The 21,725-nt window shown below is 33.3% G+C and overlaps 1 protein-coding gene across 2 annotated transcripts; it reads left to right on the top strand.

Annotated features, from left to right (window-relative positions):
* Positions 1 to 636: 636 nt before the first annotated feature.
* On the top strand, positions 637 to 21,383 carry SCNN1G (sodium channel epithelial 1 subunit gamma). Of its 2 annotated transcripts, none has more exons than XM_053694824.1 (13): positions 637 to 853; positions 2,452 to 2,781; positions 6,457 to 6,751; positions 8,609 to 8,802; positions 11,749 to 11,852; positions 11,965 to 12,128; positions 13,887 to 13,985; positions 14,109 to 14,226; positions 15,382 to 15,460; positions 16,557 to 16,614; positions 16,774 to 16,835; positions 19,032 to 19,107; positions 20,510 to 21,383. In XM_053694824.1, the coding sequence occupies exons 2-13, from the start codon at positions 2,459 to 2,461 to the stop codon at positions 20,900 to 20,902; spliced, it is 1,965 nt and encodes a 654-aa protein (XP_053550799.1). In that variant the 5' UTR covers positions 637 to 853; positions 2,452 to 2,458; the 3' UTR covers positions 20,903 to 21,383. The 2 variants fall into 2 exon arrangements, with proteins under 2 accessions (XP_053550799.1, XP_053550800.1); XM_053694825.1 differs by lacking the exon at positions 637 to 853 and adding an exon at positions 1,546 to 1,609.
* The last annotated feature ends 342 nt before the right edge of the window (positions 21,384 to 21,725 follow it).

Genomic DNA, 21,725 nt, shown 5'->3' on the forward strand with positions numbered 1-21,725 from the left:
TTGTAACTGTGTGCCTTCAATTTTAATAAAAAGATATACAAGTATTTAAACAATTTATTATGCTATTATCAACTGTACTGAGTTGATGTAAATCACAACAAAAGGGGGCATTTTTTTTAAGCACCCAAGTACCAATAGGGAAATATTTCCTTCTTGGTTTTGAGAGCTCTTAGGCATGCATTGTTTAAACAGGTTTCTAGGGGGCTGGGTGTGTCAACCCTTAATGTGCTGATAAAACTAAATGATATCCATTACAAGGTAGGTTATTTAAAATTACTTCAATACATGCATGTTGAGAAATCCACTATCATGTACCTTTAACTAAAAATGTGATTGTAATCTAATTTTAATTTGGTGCAAAATATTTAGCATGTGTGAGTATAATGTAATGTGGTCTGTATCCAAGTGACCGGCTCTCCATCTATAAAAGACAGGGTGCTACTGTTTTAAGATATTGTTACCTATAAATACACATTCATTTTTTAGTTAATACTTCATTTCAGCCAACAGGTGGTGTTCTAGGTCTAGGCAGACTATACTAAATGTCTCTAGACTAAGGTACTTAAAATGAAGATTTGCCTAAGGCAATCAGAAGCAGTAGGCAGAAATGGACTCATTCAGTAGGCTGTGCTTACACCTAGTAGCAGCTAGGAAAGTAGCTCAGTGATGCAGAGCACCTCAGCAGGAGAGTGGAAATTTCCCAGCACTGATCTACAGAACAAGGATCCAATATCACAGCAAGTCCAAGCCTGGGACACTTTTTATTTTGGAGTTTATCTGCACAATCTCAGACTGTTTGCCACACACTCCAGTACAGCTACAAACAACATTGGCATTACTGGACCATATACAAGTGAGACATTTATTGTATCTATCTATATTATTTTTTGAATTTTGTTTTTAAATATATTTATATATGTGTATATATATATATATATATATATATATATATATATAAATAAATAAAAAAAAAATTTAATTTTTCTATTTTTTTTTTAAATATTTATGTGTGTGTATATATATATATATACAAATGCAAAATTTTTGTTTGTGCATATATATATATATATATATATATATATATATATATATATATATAGTTATATGTTTGCATAAATATATATATATATATATATATATATAGATATATAGATATATAAATAATAATAATTATTATTATAGTTAAATTGGAAAATGTTATACTTCCCCCAAAAGATATTTAATTGCAACAGATGTGTTTTGTGATGTCATCTATGAATTAAATAATTATAACCTTTAAAAATAATTTAGGATTTACCATGCTGTACTCTTTCATTCACAAACAAGTTAAAACATCAGTTTTGCTACTGGTGTAAATTGCTGCTGCAAACTCAGTATAGGGTAATAAAAATAATCAGTAGATTGTCAAACCTGCTTTACCTGTCAAGGTATCTTCTCTAGTTTGGGACGGTCCTCACTGCTTCAGACCAGACAGAGCGGGTGAGTGGGGCACATTCCGTTCATATTTGGCAATGTATCTGCTCTGTATACAGGTGGCAATGTAATCACACTGTGTGTAGGAGGCACTGAGAACTTACTTAGGTAGTGCACCAGCAGTCTCAGGAAGAAGGTGAGATATTCTGAGCTTCAGCAGTTTATTCATTCAAACCAAATCTTCTTATATGTATTAGAAATACATTTGCAAATCAATTACAAGCAAACCAAACCAACGATTAAAATAAAATGAATAATAATTAATTTAACATCTACATTATGGGTGGATACTGTAGCAGATTTTTTTTTTTTAATTTTCCAAATAATTTAAAGCACTTTTCAAATGCTTAATTTACTTTAACAGCATTGTGTATTTTAAATTTGTAATTTGCTTAATGAATTGCAAGTGTGTTTGCTATAAATACATGTATAATATTGTGCAATCTATCCACCTGATCCGTGCTTTTTTTATAGACATTATAATGCATTGAACATTTATTTTCTAAATAAATAAACCTGTATTTTTAAATGATTTCCCCAGATTGTATATATAGATATTTAGGGTAATTAATTAAATTTCATGCATTATATATCATTTGAATTATTGTTATGGTATTTAATAATGAAACTTTAGTTTATAACTTTCCTTCAGGAATACAACACCTATAGTTACATGTTCCTCACAAACAGGAACACATGTCCTAAGTTTATCCAGAACTATCATGAGTTTCTCAAATCTTCCTACAGCTACAGAAGTATTCTGTTCAAAATGCAAATGTGAAAAATATTCCACCCATAATCATATGCTCTGAGTTTTGCTATAATTGATCTTAGTTAAAACTATTAGTCATGTTTACTGCTTAACTGATTTACTTATGAGTTATATTAAGTTATGTTTGGTCAATTTAATAGTCATATGATATGACTATCATTGATAATTAAGCCTTACAAGTTTTATTTTTTTATTTTTTTGCCTAGATTCATCATGTACAACGGAGCTGGGAAAAAGCTCACTCAAAAATTGAAAAAGACCCTTCCTGTGACGGGCCCCCAAGCACCAACACTGTATGAGTTAATGCAATGGTACTGTCTAACCACCAACACTCATGGATGTAGGCGGATTGTGGTGTCCAAGGGTCGTCTCCGAAGATGGATCTGGATTAGCTTGACACTTACAGCAGTAGCCCTGGTCTTCTGGCAATGTGCTCTTCTGATTATGTCCTATAACAGTGTGACTGTTTCTATCACTGTGAACTTCCAGAAGCTAGTTTTTCCAGCAGTGACTATCTGCAACATGAATGCATATAGGTAAGAAATTCTTCAAAACCTCAAAACCTATGAATGAAAAAAATTCCCAATGTATTTGATTGACTTGTTCTTTGAAATATTCACAAGCAACTATATTTTATTAGTAAAAACCCAGTTATATATTATCATCACAACATGGAATCTAAAAGCTATTAATGATATATTTGTAAATCTTAGTCAAATTCCATTTTACTCATACCTTCATGTATTGACGTTCATAATTGATAAATGTTAGAAACATTACAAATTTTTACTTTTTTTGAGAAAAAGGTATAACTTTGAAGATTATGTACATAAATATATTTTTCTTGTCCTTGAACATTATGAAAAATAAGACTCCTTAACTTAATTTAGGTAAATTAATAGCATTTCACATTAAATTGTTTGAAAATCTTAACATTAAATGGATTTTTTAATAATGTTATGTAAATACCAACCTTTAATTATGACCCAGTTTATGAAAAATGAAAATTATCCCACATAATCTAAAACGTTATCAAACTTGAACATTGTTAATGCTCTAAAACAGTGAACTTTGTTAATTTAGAAATATATGTTTATTTCCATACTCAATACAAATTTCACATTACAATAGCCACTATGATAATTTCCCAAATATCAGAACATATGTTTTAAAATAATGTATTCCTTAAATTGTGCAACTCATTTGTTTGCTGGTGATATATTTACAATTTACAAATTTATAAACTTTTAATCAATAAAACTTTATTAGTTTGAGTGTTACTGAACAATTTATAGCTTTTTTATTTCACCACTAGAATATACATTTTGGTTAAATGACTCACATAATTAATTAAGCTATAAAACCTTTGATATATATTAAATTAAGTTGCAGTATTATAGCCAAAAATTTAGAAGACTTTTAGGCACTATACCCCTTAGTTAAAACAAATATGGTAAACTCATTTTGTTGTCTTTTTCTAAAAAAATTCAACTGGTTCGAGTTTTAATTGGTTTAAATTAACCAACCTCTATATGAAATTCATATTTCATTTTAAAATAATAAAAAAATAAAGCAATTTAAAGGGACAAAAAAATTGGGTTTAGTATGCCTTTAATGTTGAAGACACAAAAATAACTGTAAATGCTAGTTAGCACTTACTATGGTTGCCTTTAAAAAGTAACTTGGATGTAATTTATTATTGGGTTTGTTGTGGATAAAATAACTGCTTACAACTGAAGTCCCTGTCTTTTTCTGGGGTATTGGTTGCAGGTACAAAGTACTTTCAACTTTATGATATATTCCCTCATTCATGGAACCTACAGATATAGTTAAATAAATAGTTGCATTGTTCACAGTTTATTATGACCTGCAGACAAGCTGTGTTGACTGTTTTATGTGCCCTGCAGACACAGTACAATTTTATGATTTATGAAAAAAAGTTTTCTTTTTTAAGATTTACCTTTTACCATGACTAGCAGCAAAGAAAAAAAAAGGAAATATTAACAAGCATTTTTTTCCCCTGGGATATATTTATGTCAGAGAACACTCTGTAGTATATTGCTGCTTCTGAGCCAACCTAGATATGCATTTCAGCAAAGGATACCCAAGAGAACAATGTCTGATAGAATAAGTGAACTGTGAAATATCTTAAAAATGTGTACTCTATTTAAATAATGAACGTTTCATTTGGACTTTTAAACACAAAATTAAATTTATCATAAAATGTGTTGTTAATTCATAGTAAAAATATACTTTTTTTTATTTATTTTTCCTGTAATTTGCCTCTAAAATTTGTGGTTTGAAACCTGCTAATAGAGTTGACGATGTGCATAATGCAGACCTCAGTTCAATAACCCTCCAACGTGCTAAGTAGTGATTGCTGGATCAGTTTAGGAGTTCATTATATATTTTCCTAATTGTCCACAACAAAGAAGATAAGAAAAATATAATTTAATAAAACACCTTTCACAGTTTCTGCGTTGCTCAGAGCAAACAATACAAATAACTATTTTAAATGCTTGCAAACATTTTTTTTTATATACAGACCTTTTGAAATGCAGTGCTTAATTAGTGAAAAGAACTATGTATGTATTTAAAAAATAGTCTAATGTTCCTTTACGTGTAATAGAAGACTTTAATGTTACATCATTATTATACACACAAATTTGACTAATTTATTTTGACTATAGTTTTTATGTTTTAAAAATTGGCTGCCAAAAACCATTGCAACATATAGCTTTGAACCTATGTTAGAAAGGGAACAAACCCCCACATGATATTAGATAATAATCTTATCTTGCGTAATTTTACATTGCTGTCATTTTGTTTTATCATTTGGTCACGAAGCGAAGATTAATTCAAATTCATTATCAGTATTTGCAAAAGACCTGTAGAAAATGTTTATACTATTTAAGCAAAAGCAAAGTTTTGACATGGTGCAGAGTACGCTAGCATTATATTCACTAACAAACAAGTCACCTGTCTAGAAAGCCAGACAAATCTATTGTCTTTGTTCTTAACCCATGACTTGTTACATGATTTATATTGGCTTTTGATCAACTAGATAGTTTTTATTCTAAGAATTCACATGTTATCCTTTGTGTACTATAGTACTGTAGAAAATAAACTTGATTTTAAGATAACTTCAGCCCAAATACACTCACAATATGGAAACATAGCCAACTATTTCACTTCTAAACAATATCAAAAGATCACATTGGCTCCATTTGCAGATGATTTAAGATAATAAAATATAAATATATATATATATATATATATATATATATATATATTGTAGATTGGTTTAGCCGTATTAATACAGTAGACAAGATGTCAAAATAACAGAGTATTGCAGTATGTAATGATAGCTTTTTTTATTGGACTAACATGATATTTTAAAGACAAGCTTTCGAGAGTTTTCCTCACGTTCTGAGTTCTGAAACAATATGGAAAACTCTTGAAAGCTTGTCTTTTAAATATCATGTTAGTCCAATAAACAAAGGTATCAGTGCATACTGCAATACTCTGGATATGTTGACATCTTACATATTTATTATTTAAATATTAAATAAATGTAAAAAATTGTTCATAAATCAAAGGGTTCCGCCATATTATAACCTAGGTTTCCTTCTTTACTGAGGCTGATTGTGCTCAAAACTAGGTAGACTCAGCAATGTGCCACTAGGAGCTATCTGGGTATTGGTGGCTGTGCCAATATGCCTTATGTCATTGGCTCGCCAGATGTTGTTAGCTAGGTCCCATTACAGTTAGCTAGCGATTGGTAGCTACAATGTATACCTCTTGACATTGACTCACTCGATGTGTTCAGCTAGCTCCCAGTAGTGCATTGCCACTCCTGGGCCTACCTAGGCTTACTCTTCAACAAAGGATACCAAAAGAACAAAGCAAATGTAGTAACAGAAATAAAAGAGAATCAAGAATGATAATTTTACTTTTATTGACCAATTCTTTGTTGTCTTAGTATATTATTCAGCACTTCATATTATAAGTCCAATATTTATTTATTTCATGGGTATGTCACTTTCTATACTTTATATAACGCTCAATATTTCAGTTACCAATACAGATATACAATGCGTAAGGGCTAGGGGCCGAATTATCAAGCGCTGAGTGGATCATGTCTGACAGACCGATGATTAATCCGCCCCTTAGTGTGTACTTTGACCTGCTCTTATTTTTATGTTTTGCAGATATAGCAAAATTAAAAGTTATTTAAAAACGTTAGATGAGGAAACAAGCCAAGCCTTGAAAGATCTCTATGGATTTGAAGAATCTCTGTCTCGCAGAAGGCGGGATGTTGAACCACCCAAAGAGGAAATGTATTTCAACAAGTTACCACTGTACATAGTGAACAATGTCAAAGGAGATCAAGTGGATGTAACAGCTATACCCAGCCGGAAAAGGAGCCGAATGAATGCTAAAGTTATGAGCAGAAATTCAAATACAGTGTCGTTCCGCCAAGAAAATGTTGTTGGTTTCAAACTGGTAAGCTTAGAAAACCCACCTTTCCTTAAATGTACATGTGATTCAAATGCTGAATCACTTCAAACTGAGGCAGCATATCTTTACAAAGATTACTAGAAAATATCACATGAACATCTCTACGTAAAAAAAAAAAGAAAAGATATTATACCTTGAAATTTCATCAGCTACCACTTCGTATTGTATGGGGATTTTAAGCAGCCAATCAGGATGCTTGCCCCAGGGCTTGTAAGGGAGCTTGCATCTGGCATGTACAGGCACAGTCAATTTATTTCCCTCTTCAGTTTAGAAAAGTTTACTAAAATCCTTTAACACCTTGAGTGCTAACGACGGCTCTGAGCCGTCGCAGAGTTTCCCACTCTGGTGCTAACGACGGCTCAGAGCCGTCACTAGCACTGTCCCACCTTGAGGAAGATATGGGGGCTCCCACCCGCTCTTACCCCGGCGATCGGGCCTGCATTGCCGGGGCTTCACGTTTTGCGCTGTGACGTCACGCGCAATGATGTGATGACGTCATACAAAGTATAGGGAAAGGGGGCATTCTGCTTAGAAGCCTGTATCTCAGGCATCTAAGCAGCTACAGACCCCCCAAAAAAACAAAAGTAAAAACACCAAACAAAAACAACCTTAAATCGGTTTAGCACCCAGGTGGGAAAGAGCTTAGCACTCAAAGGGTTAAGAGCACATTAATGCAAAGTGTAAACTTAACACTGATGATGATAGTTGGCAGTTTTTTTCCCACCATGCAGATGACAGGGAATCAAAATAGCTGGAGGATAACTGCTCACAGAACACTTACTCTGGTGAACTAAAGAAATTTGAGGGAAAATATCTTCCTTTTTAACACAGAGATGTTCATGTAATATTTTCTAGTCAGCTTTTTACAGATATGCTGCATCAGTTTCAAGTGAGTTATCATATGGGTAATGTGTCCCTTTAAAATTGTATAGATACTTGTTGTAACATCAAAAAGATTTGCAGAAGTGAAATGTAGAGAAACCACATATTCTAACACATTAAAGCCCTTTAGCCAACTGATTAGAATTATTCACATTAAACAGGTAGACCCTGTACATTACTCTGTAGCTCTCTGAGTGAATATACCATGTGAAGAAAAGGCAGGGGGTAGATTTATCAAATGTCGGGCGGACAAGATCCGCTGTAGCTGGTGAAATGCTTGTGCAATGCCGCCCCCTGCACATTCGCGACCAATCAGATGCTAGCAGGGGGTGTCAATCATCCCGATCGTATCCGCTAAGCTGATACATTAAGGAGCAGCGGTTCACTGAACGATCTATAGTGTCTCTTAAAGGGATACTAAACTCAATTTTTTTCTTTCATGATTCAGATAGAACATGCAATTTTAAGCCACATTCTAATTTACTCCTATAATACATTTTTCTTCACTCTCTTGCTATCTTTATTTAAAAAGCAGGAATGTAAAGCTTAGGAGCCAGCCTATTTTTGGTTCAGAACCTGAGTTACGCTTGCTTATTGGTGGCAAAATGTAGCCACCAATAAGCAAGCACTATCCAGGGTGCTGAACCTAAAATGAGCCAGCTCCTAAGCTTTACATTCCTGTCTTTTAAATAAAGATAGCAAGAGAATTAAGAACATTTTATAATAGGAGTAAATTAGAAAGCTTCTTAAAATTTCATGCCCTATCTGAACCATGAAAGAAAAAAATTGGGGTTTAGTATCCCTTTAAATAACCAAAATATTTCATTACATTGTTCAATACATTTATGTAAAAGAATAGTTATTTTCGCTTTCCTCTAAGCCTACTATAATATTTTTACAGATAAATTTATTAAGGTTAAAACATAATTTCTCATACTTTCCTTCCTATCTTTTGCGCAGTGTGATCCCAATAACAAAACAGACTGCACTGTGTTTACCTTCAGCTCGGGTGTAAATGCTATTCAGGAATGGTATCGCTTGCACTACATGAATATATTGGCACAAATTCCTATGGAAGAGAAGATTGCCATGGGATACTCAGCTGATGATTTTCTGGTCACTTGTTTTTTTGATGGCCTCTCCTGCGATTCCAGGTTAGTATCATAAGCCTTTTAACTCCTTTACTCATCCCGTTTAAGGTCAGGTTCTAAGAATAGTTTTGTTTTTCTAAACTCAAGAAGACTTAAAGGGCCATAATACCCAAATGTTTAAACACTTGAAAGTGATGCAGTATAGCTGTAAAAAGCTGACTAGGAAATATCACCTGAACATCTCTATGTAAAAAAGAAAGATATTTTACCTCAAAAGTTCCTCAGTAGCCACATCCCATTGTATAGGACTACTAAGCAGCAAATCATTATGTCTGTCCCGGGACAGCCAAAGGAGCGAGCTTTCGTGCACACTCATCTTATTTCCCTATTCAGTGTAAGGAAGTTTACAATGAAATCTCATGAGAGTTAAGTGAAATCTCATGAGATCACAGTAAAAGAGTTCATGACCTCAGCACTGCTGAAGCTAATTAGCTGCTGTTCATTTCTTCATATTTTTTTCTTTTTTTTTACCTGCAGCTGGGCTGCAGCTGAGTATAACTTTTTACACAGAACTTACTCTGAGCTGAGGAGATTGTGAGGTAAAATATCTTCCTTTTTTTACATAGAGATGCTCAGGTGATATTTTCCTGTCAGCTTTTTAAAGTTATACTGCATCAGGTTCAACTGATTTAGCATATGAGTATTATGTCCCTTAAAGACCTAATAATCAAATTTTTGTTGTCATGTAATCATGCAAAATCGTTCGGGGGCTTTTTTGAGAATTGTCTTGCAATGTAAATGTCTCTATTTCACACCCAGTATTCTGCACAGAGAGACAAAAAGCTCTCAAGCTAAAATTTGCCTTTCCAATATTCTTTGAGTGACATCACAGTATGGACAAATTGTCTTAGAAGATCTTGCTTGAGTGAAAGGCTTTAGATCACTGGACCATTATAGAAGTGCTTTGCAATGTATTACATGACAATATAGTATAAAGCAGGCATCCTCAAACTTGGCCTGCCAGAGGTTTCGGAATTACATTTCCCATGATGCTCAGCCAGCTGATATGCTGGCTGAGCATCATGGGAAATGTAGTTCCAAAAACCTCTGGAGGGCTAAGTTTTAATGATGTCTGGTATAAAACATGGTTTTATCTAGAGATCAATTGTGTTAAAAGGACATGAAACCCCAAAGTTTTCTTTTATGATTCAGCTAGAGAGTGCAATTTAAAAAAAGTTTCCAATTTACTTCTATTATCAAATTTGCATTGTTCTCTTGTTATTCTATATTGAAGAGATATCTAGATAGGTAGTGTGCACATTTCTGGAGCACTACATGACAGGAAATAGCGCTGACATCTAGTGCTCTTGCTAATGTATAACTGCTGCCAAATAGTACTGTAGACACGTGCACACTTCTGAAGTTACCTTCCTGTTTTTCAAAACAGGATAAAAAGAAAACAAAGAAAATTTGATAATATAAGTAAATTTGAAATTTGTTTAAAATGTTATGTTCTATCTGAATCATGGAAGAAAAATTTGGTTTTTTTTCGTCCCTTTAACATGACAAAATGTCTAAAATTAGGATTGTCCCAATAGGTATAAAAAAAGATCACTTGTAATTGTTTCTTTAAATAATTAAAACATTAAAAAATATTTTCAACCTATATTGTTAGTTTTTCACTTGCTAGATCTCCTCCGACAAGGAAATAATATTAAGTGCCTGTTGTGTTTCTGTCTAATTAGATAAGGTGTGGAGATGTCTGTTCTAGTCTGATTCCCATCACATAAAAATACCTCTCATGTAAAAGCCAACATTGTTTTAGTAAATAATGCCAGGCAGTTTCTTTGGTATGTGTAGATTTCTCCTCGTTTTGTAATGTTGACCATCAATTAAAACATGACTGTTGCCTTGTTTTAAGTTTGTTTCCTGGAATTTTTATTTGTTTTAAATAGTTTTGGAGCAAAGGTTGCTTTTGCAATATATTGGAAGTGGTAATTGCTGATCAATGAAGTCAACTTTAGACCTGCTTATGAAAGGGGTGCTAATTGATTTATATTTGTTATTAAGACTGACATAATCTATAAACTACTATGTTTGGACTTAGGCCATAATTTGAGCATTTGCAAAACATGCTTTGAATTACAACAGAACAGAATAAAATACCACAGTATTATCCAATTCATTAATGGCGGCCATTTTGTTAACATATCTGATGGGTTACTGGTGTATTTGCCGCCAGGATATGAGTATTTCGGAGATGCAAGCCAAGTAATATAAATTAAATCTTTAAGTAAATTAATTAAAGAATAATGTGCTAGTCATCACAATAGAGGATGTAATTAGCAGTAACCAATGTAATTGTTCCATGACTCATTCTTAAAATTAGTTAACTCAATAGGGGCATACGAAAAGTTGATTTGTGTTGTATGTACTAAAGAGTTCTTTAAGTGTGCAATCAAGCACATTGTCTACTACTAGCAGTAGTAGCAAGTGGATTGATTTCAGTGTTTTCAAACCTAAGACCAAGATATCACATTTCAGATTTGCAGTGTTTTTTTACCCGGACATCCACTTCATCAAACTTTGTTATATTTTTGTGTCAAAACATTAGAGGTGTTTTGCAGCACTTTTGCAGTGGCTGCATACCTTTCCAAACTGCTTATGCACAACACCTCTGCATGAAGTTGTTGTGAAGCATTGGTGATGATTCATTCCTTTTCATCTATCTATCTATATATCCATCTATCTATCTATCTATCTATCTATCTATCTATCTATCTATCTATTTCCTATAACATATCCATGCAGTTTATAACAGAAAATAAGGAAAAGCATTTTCTTCCTTGGTGAAACTGACTTATGTGATATCTTTCATGGACAGATGTAATAATTGCGGTCACTACTTAGCTTGGTTCCCATATCAGCACTTTTTAACGTTGGCCAAATCCCATGCTGTGTTTGGTTTTTGAACTGTAGTAACTAACCTTACGTAATCATTATTTACAGGAACTTCACCCTCTTCCATCATGCACTGTATGGGAACTGTTACACATTCAATAGTATTGAAAAAGGAGATCTTCTTGTTTCTTCTTTGGGTGGAATGGAATATGGTAAGCATTTTTTACACCATATAATTATCCTTTATCTTTAAAACCCTTTGGATATGTGAGACATTAGTACAGATCTAATGATGAATATAATACATAATCTTGAACTCTATAGGACTTAAAGTGGTCTTGTACATTGATGAGGATGAATATAATCCCTACTTGATCACAGCAGCAGGGGCTAAAATATTGGTGCATGACCAAGATGAATATCCATTTATTGAAGATGTTGGGACAGAAGTTGAAACAGCACTTGAAACTGCAATAGGAATGCAACTGGTAAGTGTTTGGATGATTAAAAAACAATTGAGCTTAATGATTCCTAAATGTCACTACGGTCTAATCTTTGCCATTAACCCTTTCCTGCCGGGGTTAAAGTGTCTACATCGGAACAACTGTTCCGATGTAGACAAATTTTGCACGATCGCGAGATTTCAATTATTGGATCGGGTCTGGGGGGCGTCCCTATAACCCCAGGAATGCCCTCCAAACCGCTATCAAATCCAGGAAGCTCAGTAGGCTTCAGGACAGCCGATGGCTATGACATTCTATTCCGTCATAACGGCTCTAAAGCCCAGTATAATTATGATGGAATAGAACGTCATAACAGCGTTAAAAGGTTAAAAAAAGTATACGTATACCTTTTTTGTTTTTAATCCAACTGTGAAAAGGTTAAATAAGGGCATATAGTAATTCGGTATGGGTGAATGTGTTTATATTTGAATTTGAATGTTTGAACGAATGTTATTGTAGAAATTCCATTTACATAATCAAATGTTGATAAGAACGAATATTCTTAGAAATTCTATAATTGATTGAATGCTATTTACAGTTTTTGAATGTCACTTTCAAATTCAAATGTTTATAATTAGATGGAATGTCCACATTCGAAATTTCGAATGTAACATTCAATTTAATAAATACTATTCAGAAGTTCAATTGTTCATGTGGTAGGAAATTTAGTAAATTGATAAATAATACATACAAATATATCAATTCAAATGTTTCTATTTTGAATATTGCATAATTCGAATATTACATTTAAAGAAAGCATTAGAAATACTATTACAGATATATAAATTCAATTTTTTTTAATTTGAATATTGCAGAATTCAAATCGAATTATTAGAAAATTCGAATTGAATATTACATTTAAAGAAAGCTTTAGAAATAATATTACATTAAACGAATGTTAGAATGTTGTACAAACATTCAAAATTCATGAACAAATGTGTTAAAATTAATTAAATTTTTCGAATGTTGCGAAACATTTGCCCATCCCTATTAATAGTAATGCTTCTATTGAGATGTTATGCCGGCCCACTTGGATGAACTCTTTTTTTTTTTGTATGACAAGTCCAGTGAACATCCAATCAACGTGTGTCATATGACAATCTTAAAGCCCAGCCCCTTTAAAGCCCTTAGAAAGCCTATGTAGAGAGTGGATGTGACCGCTCTATACATCACAGCCAAGCCAAAAGAGGAAATGAAGGGGGGGGGGGGGGGCGGAGGAACAGACAATATCAATTAGGATTAAAAGTCTTTTATTCTAAAATATATACACTTTATTTTTTTTAAAAAATGTGGTTTTACTTGCAAACTAATATATTTTTCATTGCAACATTCTTATAGTCTGAAGTTTACCATCACTTTAACTAATAATAATTTAGCTTATATGGAATAAGTAATAGCCACTAGTGTTTGTGTAATAGAAAGAAAGGGCATTTTATGAATAATTTGAATAGATTGAAAAAGTTCATATGAAGGGTTGGACAAATACTGTTTAATTAAAGGGATATGAAACCCAATTTTTTTCTTTCATGATTAAATGTAGCCACCAATGAGCAAGCGCTACTCAGGGTGCTGAACCTTACATTCCTGCTTTTTTCAAATAAAGATACCAAGAGAATGAAGAACAATAATAGGAGTCAATTAGAAAGTTAATTAAATTAGAATTTGTGTTTCATATCCCTAATATTATAATACCAGATGTCTACGTATTCCAAATCTAAATGTTATTATTTTTTTAAATTTCAGACTGAATCCAGTAAGCTTAGCTCTCCGTACAGTGACTGCACTTTAGATGGCAGCGATGTCCCTGTATCAAATCTATACAACAAGAAGTATACCCTCCAGGTAAACAAATATCATGGCATGTCAATCCTTATAATTAATATATGTTGCCATCTTTTTTTCTGTTACATATACCATATGTTTCCATATCTTAGTTTAATTGACAAAATGCCTCATATTTTATAGATTTGCCTACAGTCGTGTTTTCAGTTGGTGATGGTTCAGGAATGTGGCTGTGCTCATTATGACCAACCCTTACCTGATGGTGCAAAATACTGCAACTACAAAGATAATCCTAGTTGGAGTAAGTGTAGCTTTCTACTATGTTTTAAATATCAAGCCTATGACAATGATAATTAAATGAAGACTGTACCGTAAACACAGACTTATATGCTTAAAGGAACATTAAACACATGGCAGCTCCCATTGTTTTATATATATATATATATATATATATATATATATATATATATATATATATATATATATATATGTTTTACAGTTATTTTGTCAATATTTAAACAGCTAATGAAACTTTAAAAAATACATCTACATGTAATTCTCAGACTAATGTTTTCTTTGAATGCATCATTCTATCTAGCCTTTATTAAGTGTTTAATGTCCCTTTAAGAATGTTCTGTGAAAAAAGACTTTATGTGCTATATTTTAGCACTTAAAGGGGCTGTAAAGTCAACATTAAACCCAAATTTTTTCTTTCATGATTTAGAAAGAGAATGCACTTTTAAACATCTTTCTAATTTACTTCTATTATCTAATTTGTTTTATTCCCTTGATATTCTTTGCTGAAAAGCATATCTAGATATGCTCAGTTGCTGCTGATTGGTTGCTGCACATAGATGCCTCATATGATTGGCTCTCCCATGTGCATTGCTCTTTCTTCAGCAAAGGATATCTAACAAATTAAGCAAATTAGATAATAGAAGTAAATTGGAAAGTTGTTTAAAATTGTATTCTCTATCTGAATCATGAAAGAAAAAATGTGGGTTTAGTGCCCCTTTAAGCTTTCATGATTCAGATAGAGTATAACATTTTAAACACCTTTAAAATTTACATCTATTATCTCATTTCCTTAATTTCCTTGGTATTTGTTATTAAAAAAAACTTAGTTATGCAGGCTCAGACTATGGGCTACTGGGAACTGGCTGCTGATTGGTGCACAAATATGCCTCTTGTCATTTGCTCACCCAATATCTTTAGCTAGCTCCCAGTAGTGCACTGCTGCTCCTGTGAATGCTTTTTCAACAAAGTATACCAGGAGAACAAGCAAATGATATAATAGAAGTAATTTGACATTTTAAAACGATATCCTCTATTGAATCATGAAAAATAAATTAGGTTTCATGCCCCTTTAACTCAAGTGCAGTTATGTTTGATGAATATGGTGCCTTGATTAACTTTTAGCATATTTATATTGAATTACACTCCATTTTTTTTATAGTTTATTGCTACTTTAAGCTGCATAAGAAATTTGTTCAAGAGATGCTCGGATGCCAAAGCACATGTCGAGAATCTTGCAGGTGAGAGAAAATGCGAACAGATATTGCATTTGCCTACTCACGGCTAAATATTTTGTACTGTATTATGTTGTTTTAAACCTAAGGAAAATAATTAAATCAGTTTGCCTTTTAGATACTTGAAGATTTGTGTCTCTATGTGTATTTGATTTTACCATTCATCTTAAAGGGACACAAAACCCAATTTTTTTCTTTCATGATTTAAAGCATGTGATTTTAAACAACTTTCCAATTTATTTCTATTATCTAATTTGTTTTATTCTCTTGGTATAATTAGTTGAAAAGGATATCTAGGTAGGCTGAGGAGCTACTGATTGGTGGCTACATATATATGTCATGTTATCGGTTCACCCAATGTGTTCAGCTATCTCCCAGTAGCGCAGTGTTGTTTCTTCAATAAAGAATACCAAGAGAATACAGCTAATTAGATAATAGAAGTAAATTGGAAAATTGTTTAAAATTATATGAGTTGTATGTCCCTTTACTCTTTAGGGAGAGACTTTTCCAAGCTTTCATTAACCTTTTAAAAAAATGTAATACCCAAACTTAGGTTGATTAGATGTCTTGTATTTATGGGCATCTGCAGAAACTTTTTGGTTCAGACAGGGCATGCAATTTTAAACAACTTTTCAAATTTTCTTTTAACCTCAAATTTGCTTTGTTCTATTGGTATTCTTTGTTGAAAGCTAAACCTAGGTAGGCTCATATGCTAATTTCTAAGCCCTTAAAGGCCACCTCTTATCTCAGTGCATTTTGACATTTTTTACAGCTAGACAGCGCTAGTTCATGTGTGCGGTATGGATAACATTGTGCTCACTCCCGTCGAGTTATTTTTGAGTCAGCACCGATTGGCTAAAATGCAAGTCTGTCAAAATAACTGAGATATGGGGCAGTCTGCAGAGGCTTAGATACAAGGTAATCACAGAGGTAAAATTGTATTAATATAACAGTGATAGTTAAGCAAAACTGAGGAATGGGTAATAAAGGGATTATCTATCTGTTTTAACAATACAAATTCTGGAATACACTGTCCCTTTAATAAAGTATAACTGATAACCTCAGGCTTTTATTTTAAATTATTCTTTATTTTTCATTTTAGCTTTAAAGAATGGGAGTTGACTAGGAGCCAAGCCAAGTGGCCTTCCATTAACTCAGAGGTAAGTTTTGTACCTTTCACATCATCAATTCTTCAATCTTCACAATTTTTCCATAGGTTGATTTCAAACCTTTTAGATATTCTTTGATCTAATTTATATTTAAATATCTATTTAAATTCCACCAGTATTTATTTTAATTCACATTCTTTTCCCCCTCAGGAATGGATGTTACGTGTTCTGACTTGGGAACTGGGTGACAAATTAAACAAGAACCTTACCAAGTAAGTACATACTTTTAAATATTTTATTTTAAATGTTAATGCATTTTACATGACAAGTTAACTTTTCCTTTCAAGATGCCTCCTCGTGTAATTAAGCTTTGACAATTGTGGCTTTTCTAATTCTCAGAAATGAAAATGCACACTGCGAGCTTCTCAAGGCTTACCCTGCTCCATATGATTCCTTAATAACCTTTCATAGATACAAACTGTAAAACCATGCCATTAATATTAAAGTGATGGTAAAACTTTAAATAATCAAATGCCATACATGTATTATTTGCCATTAAAAAGTATATGTGTACCTTTTTTTGTTTTTAAGCCATCTGTGCAAGGGTTAAAATAGTTCATATAATAATGCTTCTATTACAATGTTATGCCGGCCCATTTGGATTAAAGTTTTTTTTTTAAAATGAAAATTCCAGTGAACAGCCAATCAACATGTGTGTCACTTGACAATCTTGAAGTCCAGCCCCTTTAAAGCCCTTAGAAAGCATATGTAGAGAGTGGATGTGACTGCTCTATACATCATAGCCCAGCCAAAAGAGGAAATGAAGGGGGGTGGAGGAACAGACAATAACAGTTAGGATTATAAATCTTTTATTATAAAATATATATACACTTTAAAAAATGTTTATGTGGTTTTACTTGCAGACTGATTATTGCAACATTCTTTTAGTCTGAAGTTTACCTTCACTTTAACAATATGACAGTGGATAGCCTTGTTTTTCTCAGATTCAAGACCAAATGGGCTCTACCAAATAAACAAGTGTTGGGTGTCGTTTGGCTATTGAGAAAAAATTCCAGTAAATAAGATGTTAAAGGAACAGTCTGCTGAGATAGATAGATAACGTCTTTACTACCCATTTCCCAGCTTTGCATAACCAACATTGTTATTAATATACTTTATAACCTCTAAGATTGCCTGTTTCTAAGCCACTGCAGGTCGCCCATTATCTCAGATTGTGTAAAAAACAAAAAAAACTGCAAACAAATTGCTTGTTTTCTTGCAAAATGACCACTTAGAAATTGTCCGTGTAGTCACTGGCTTCAGGGAGATAAGAGAGCTGACATATTGCTAACTTAAGTTGCATTATGTCCTTTTCTGAGCATGGGCAGATCTGACTTCTTGTTTGTCTAATATTCACTGAATAGTAAACCAGCTCATGTTAATCTAGAACACTGGTTTTCCAACCTGTCCTCAGGCCTCCCTAACAGGCCAGGTTTTCAGGATTACCTTGGATGAGAGCAGGTAAAATAACTATGTTTACTAAGCAGCTGAATATTTCACCTGTGTAGAGGTTCAGATATCCTCAAATATCCTCAAAATGTGGCCAGTGATCTAGAAGTTTTTATGACATAAAGCTAGATATGCCTTCCTGTAGAGACCACAGCCCCCTTGTGCAACCGTGACAGGAAGTAATGGACACTGAACAAGCAAAGTTAAAGGGACAGTCTAGTCCAAAATAAACCTTCATGATTCAGATAGAGAATATAGTTTTAAACACTTTTCTAATTTACTTTTGTCACCAATTTTGCTTTGTTCTCTTGGTATTTTTAGTTGAAAGCTAAACCTAGGTGGTTCATATGCTAACTTCTAAGCCCTTGAAGGCTGCCTCTTCTCTATGGGCATTTTGACAGTTTTTCACAACTAGAAGGTGTTAGTTCATGTGTGTCATATAGATAGCTCTGTGCTCACGCACGTGGAGTTCAGGTGAGCCAGCATTGATTGGATAAAATGCAAGTCTGTCAAAAGAACTGAAATAAGGGGGCAGTTTGCAGAGGCTTAGATACAAGGTAATCACAGAGGTAAAAAGTGTATTTATATAACTGTGTTGGTTATGCAAAACTAGGGAAAATGAAAGGGATTATCTATCTTTTTAAACAATACAAATTCTGATGTAGACTGAAAAAAATAAAAGGTAAAATCTTTTTTAAATGATGAATAATAGATATTGCAATGATTTCTATTAAATATAATACTTAGTGTTTTTTTTATTACAACAATGAAACAGAGTGTTTCGTATGGCTTTAATCTCTAAAGCTTGTTTACCATACATCTTTTCAAAGCTTATATAAACTAAACTAGGAAAAGTGTAGCAAAGTATTATACCGTTTTAATCTCAATGTTACTTTCAATCTGTTTTACCAGCTATAATGTCTCAATAATGTAGAAATCATTTGTTGTTTCTCTAACAGACAGGATTTGGCAAATCTGAATATTTACTACCAGGATTTGAACATAAAATCAATATCTGAGAGCCCAACCTACAATGTAAGTAAAAGCGAGATTTTTTTTTATCTGTATATAGCATTAGTGCGTCGGCTTACCCCTATATATATATATATATATATATATATATATATATATGTTACGGATAAAGTCAGAAATCTGGGTAATCCTAGGATTACCCGTGTAAACATGACATTACCCAAGCGGCTGTCGGTAAAGGTATGTAGTGTAATTCCTCCATCTACACTATTTTTTTTGCCTCTGTCTGGGGGGGGGGGGGGGGGGTCAAGGTAGGCGCCCCTGCCAATCCTCTGGCATCCGCCCAAGTAAACCTTGGGGAATGAAGTTTACAAGGGGGGCATCGCCACCCTTGAACCCCCAAGGCAGAGGCAAAAAAAGATAGTGAAGATGTATGAATTACAGTGCATCGTATATAGAACATAAAAAGACAGATGCGCCACATGGCCCAATATTACTTGATGAAATGAAGATAATATGTGTGATGAGTACACTCAGATTTGGTGTGGCACCCCTAGTGGTGCAGAAGGAACAATCTGGGATCAATAATAGTCACCCAGAAGACTGACCTCCGGTAGATATTCAATAATCTGTAGAAGATAATATACAACACAAGCTTATATGGCCTAGTATTGTTTGTACAAGCGAGTTTGTACATGTGTATATATGTTTCATGTGGTGACTTGATGCACTCTGAGAAGATTTCTCATGTTACATCGGGCTTTACCCACAACCGCTTGGGTAATGTCAGGTTTACCTGGGAAATGCTAGGATTACCCAATTTCTTACTTTATATAATATATATTATATTTAAAGGAATAGGAAAGTCAAAATTAAACTTGCATGAGTCAGATAGAGCATGTAATTTTAAGACACTTTTAAATTCACTTCTATTTTCAAATTTACTTAGTTTTCTTAGTATCCCTTGTTGAAAATGAATACGCTCATATCCTACACTAGCGGGAGCTAGCTGCTGATTGGTGCTTGCACACATTTGTCTTTTGTGATTGGCTAACTAGATGTGTTCAGCTAGCTGCCAGTAGTGCAATGCTGTTCCTTCAGCAAACAATAACAAGAGAATGAAGTAAATTTGATAATATAAGTAAATTGGAAAGTTGTTCGCAAATGTATGTTCTAAATCATCTAAATCATGAAAGAAATGGATGTGGTTTCCTGACCCTTTAAACAGATTAAGCATAAACAAGTAAAATATTGTAAATATTAAAGATTGCCTAGGTTGTACTAAGCATAGATTTTCACACAAATAGCAGTAGTTTGGTGATCTTCTAACAATATTGAATAGGAAAAAGCTACAAATCACCAGTGCAAGCCTAGCATTGATTCAATTTGTGAAAAGCCCCCTTATTACATTTGCCTTTTTATTTTTTTGCTTTTTATTGTATTACATCTCTCACTTTTTTCACAGATTGTTACTCTGCTCTCAAATTTTGGTGGACAGTTGGGATTGTGGTTGAGCTGCTCCATGGTTTGTGTCCTTGAGATCTTTGAGATCTTCTTAATTGATTCCTTCTGGGTTGTCCTACGTCAACGTTGGCAGAAATTTAAGAAATGGTGGAAAAATCGTAAGGAAGATCAAACCCAACAGACCCCTGATATACCTGTACCTACTATGACCGGCCATGACAACCCAATCTGTACTGGGGATGAAGATCCACCAACATTTAATACTGCTCTTCAGTTGCCACAAGCCCAACACCTAGAAGTTCCAAGGACACCACCTCCTATGTACAACTCTCTGCGAATACAAGAGGCATTTGTTCATGAAGCTAATGACTCTGATGACACAGAATATTTGTAGGTTACCAGTTCAATTTAACTGTCCTTAGAAGAGTCAAAGATGCTATTTATATCTGTTAATAATTTAACAGATATGAGAAACGCATACCAGCCTGAAGGATCCTAACTCATATAGACTCTGCAATCTTCCAGACCTCACAAACGTTTCTAAGAACTTAAAGGAAAAGAGACAGTACTTCTCTTATCCTGTATACGTGGTGCTTAAATGCAGGTTCTTAATGACCTGCTGAAGGTCCTGTTACCTTTACAATGTATCAAAACAGTTTTGAGTGAAAAATCACAAGAGCCAACTGTTTAAACTGTAGCACGTGCACTTGACCAGTGATCTTAAAATAACTTTGCAGTTGTTTATAACTGTTTAGAAGTGTTCAGAAAAAGTTGTACGTCTACACAACTGCCTGATATTTTTATATTATACTTTTACTTACTGGAGAGATTTTCTGGAACTGAAGAGTTAATAAAGATTACTTTTGGGACATTGATCTTTGTGGCCCATTATGTTCTGAATTATGGAATAATTGCGCTGAACACAACAGAAAACTGGAATCGTCTTTAGCCGTTACAAAAGGGTCTGCATGAAAATGTTTCCTTTGAATGCATAATATAAATGTATATATTATAAATAATGTTGTAATTAATGTACATAGTAAATAGCCTATATATATATATATATATATATATATATATATATATATATATATTGTAAGAAATATATTTGTATATGTTCACAAATATTTAAAATGTTCAATATGAATGGACCTCATTTTCTAATAAAACATTTTAAAAAGGAATTTTTCAGTGTATGTCTTTTAGTGAATTTATCA

Source organism: Bombina bombina, chromosome 11 (genome assembly GCF_027579735.1).
Source record: "Bombina bombina isolate aBomBom1 chromosome 11, aBomBom1.pri, whole genome shotgun sequence".
NCBI lineage: Eukaryota > Metazoa > Chordata > Amphibia > Anura > Bombinatoridae > Bombina > Bombina bombina.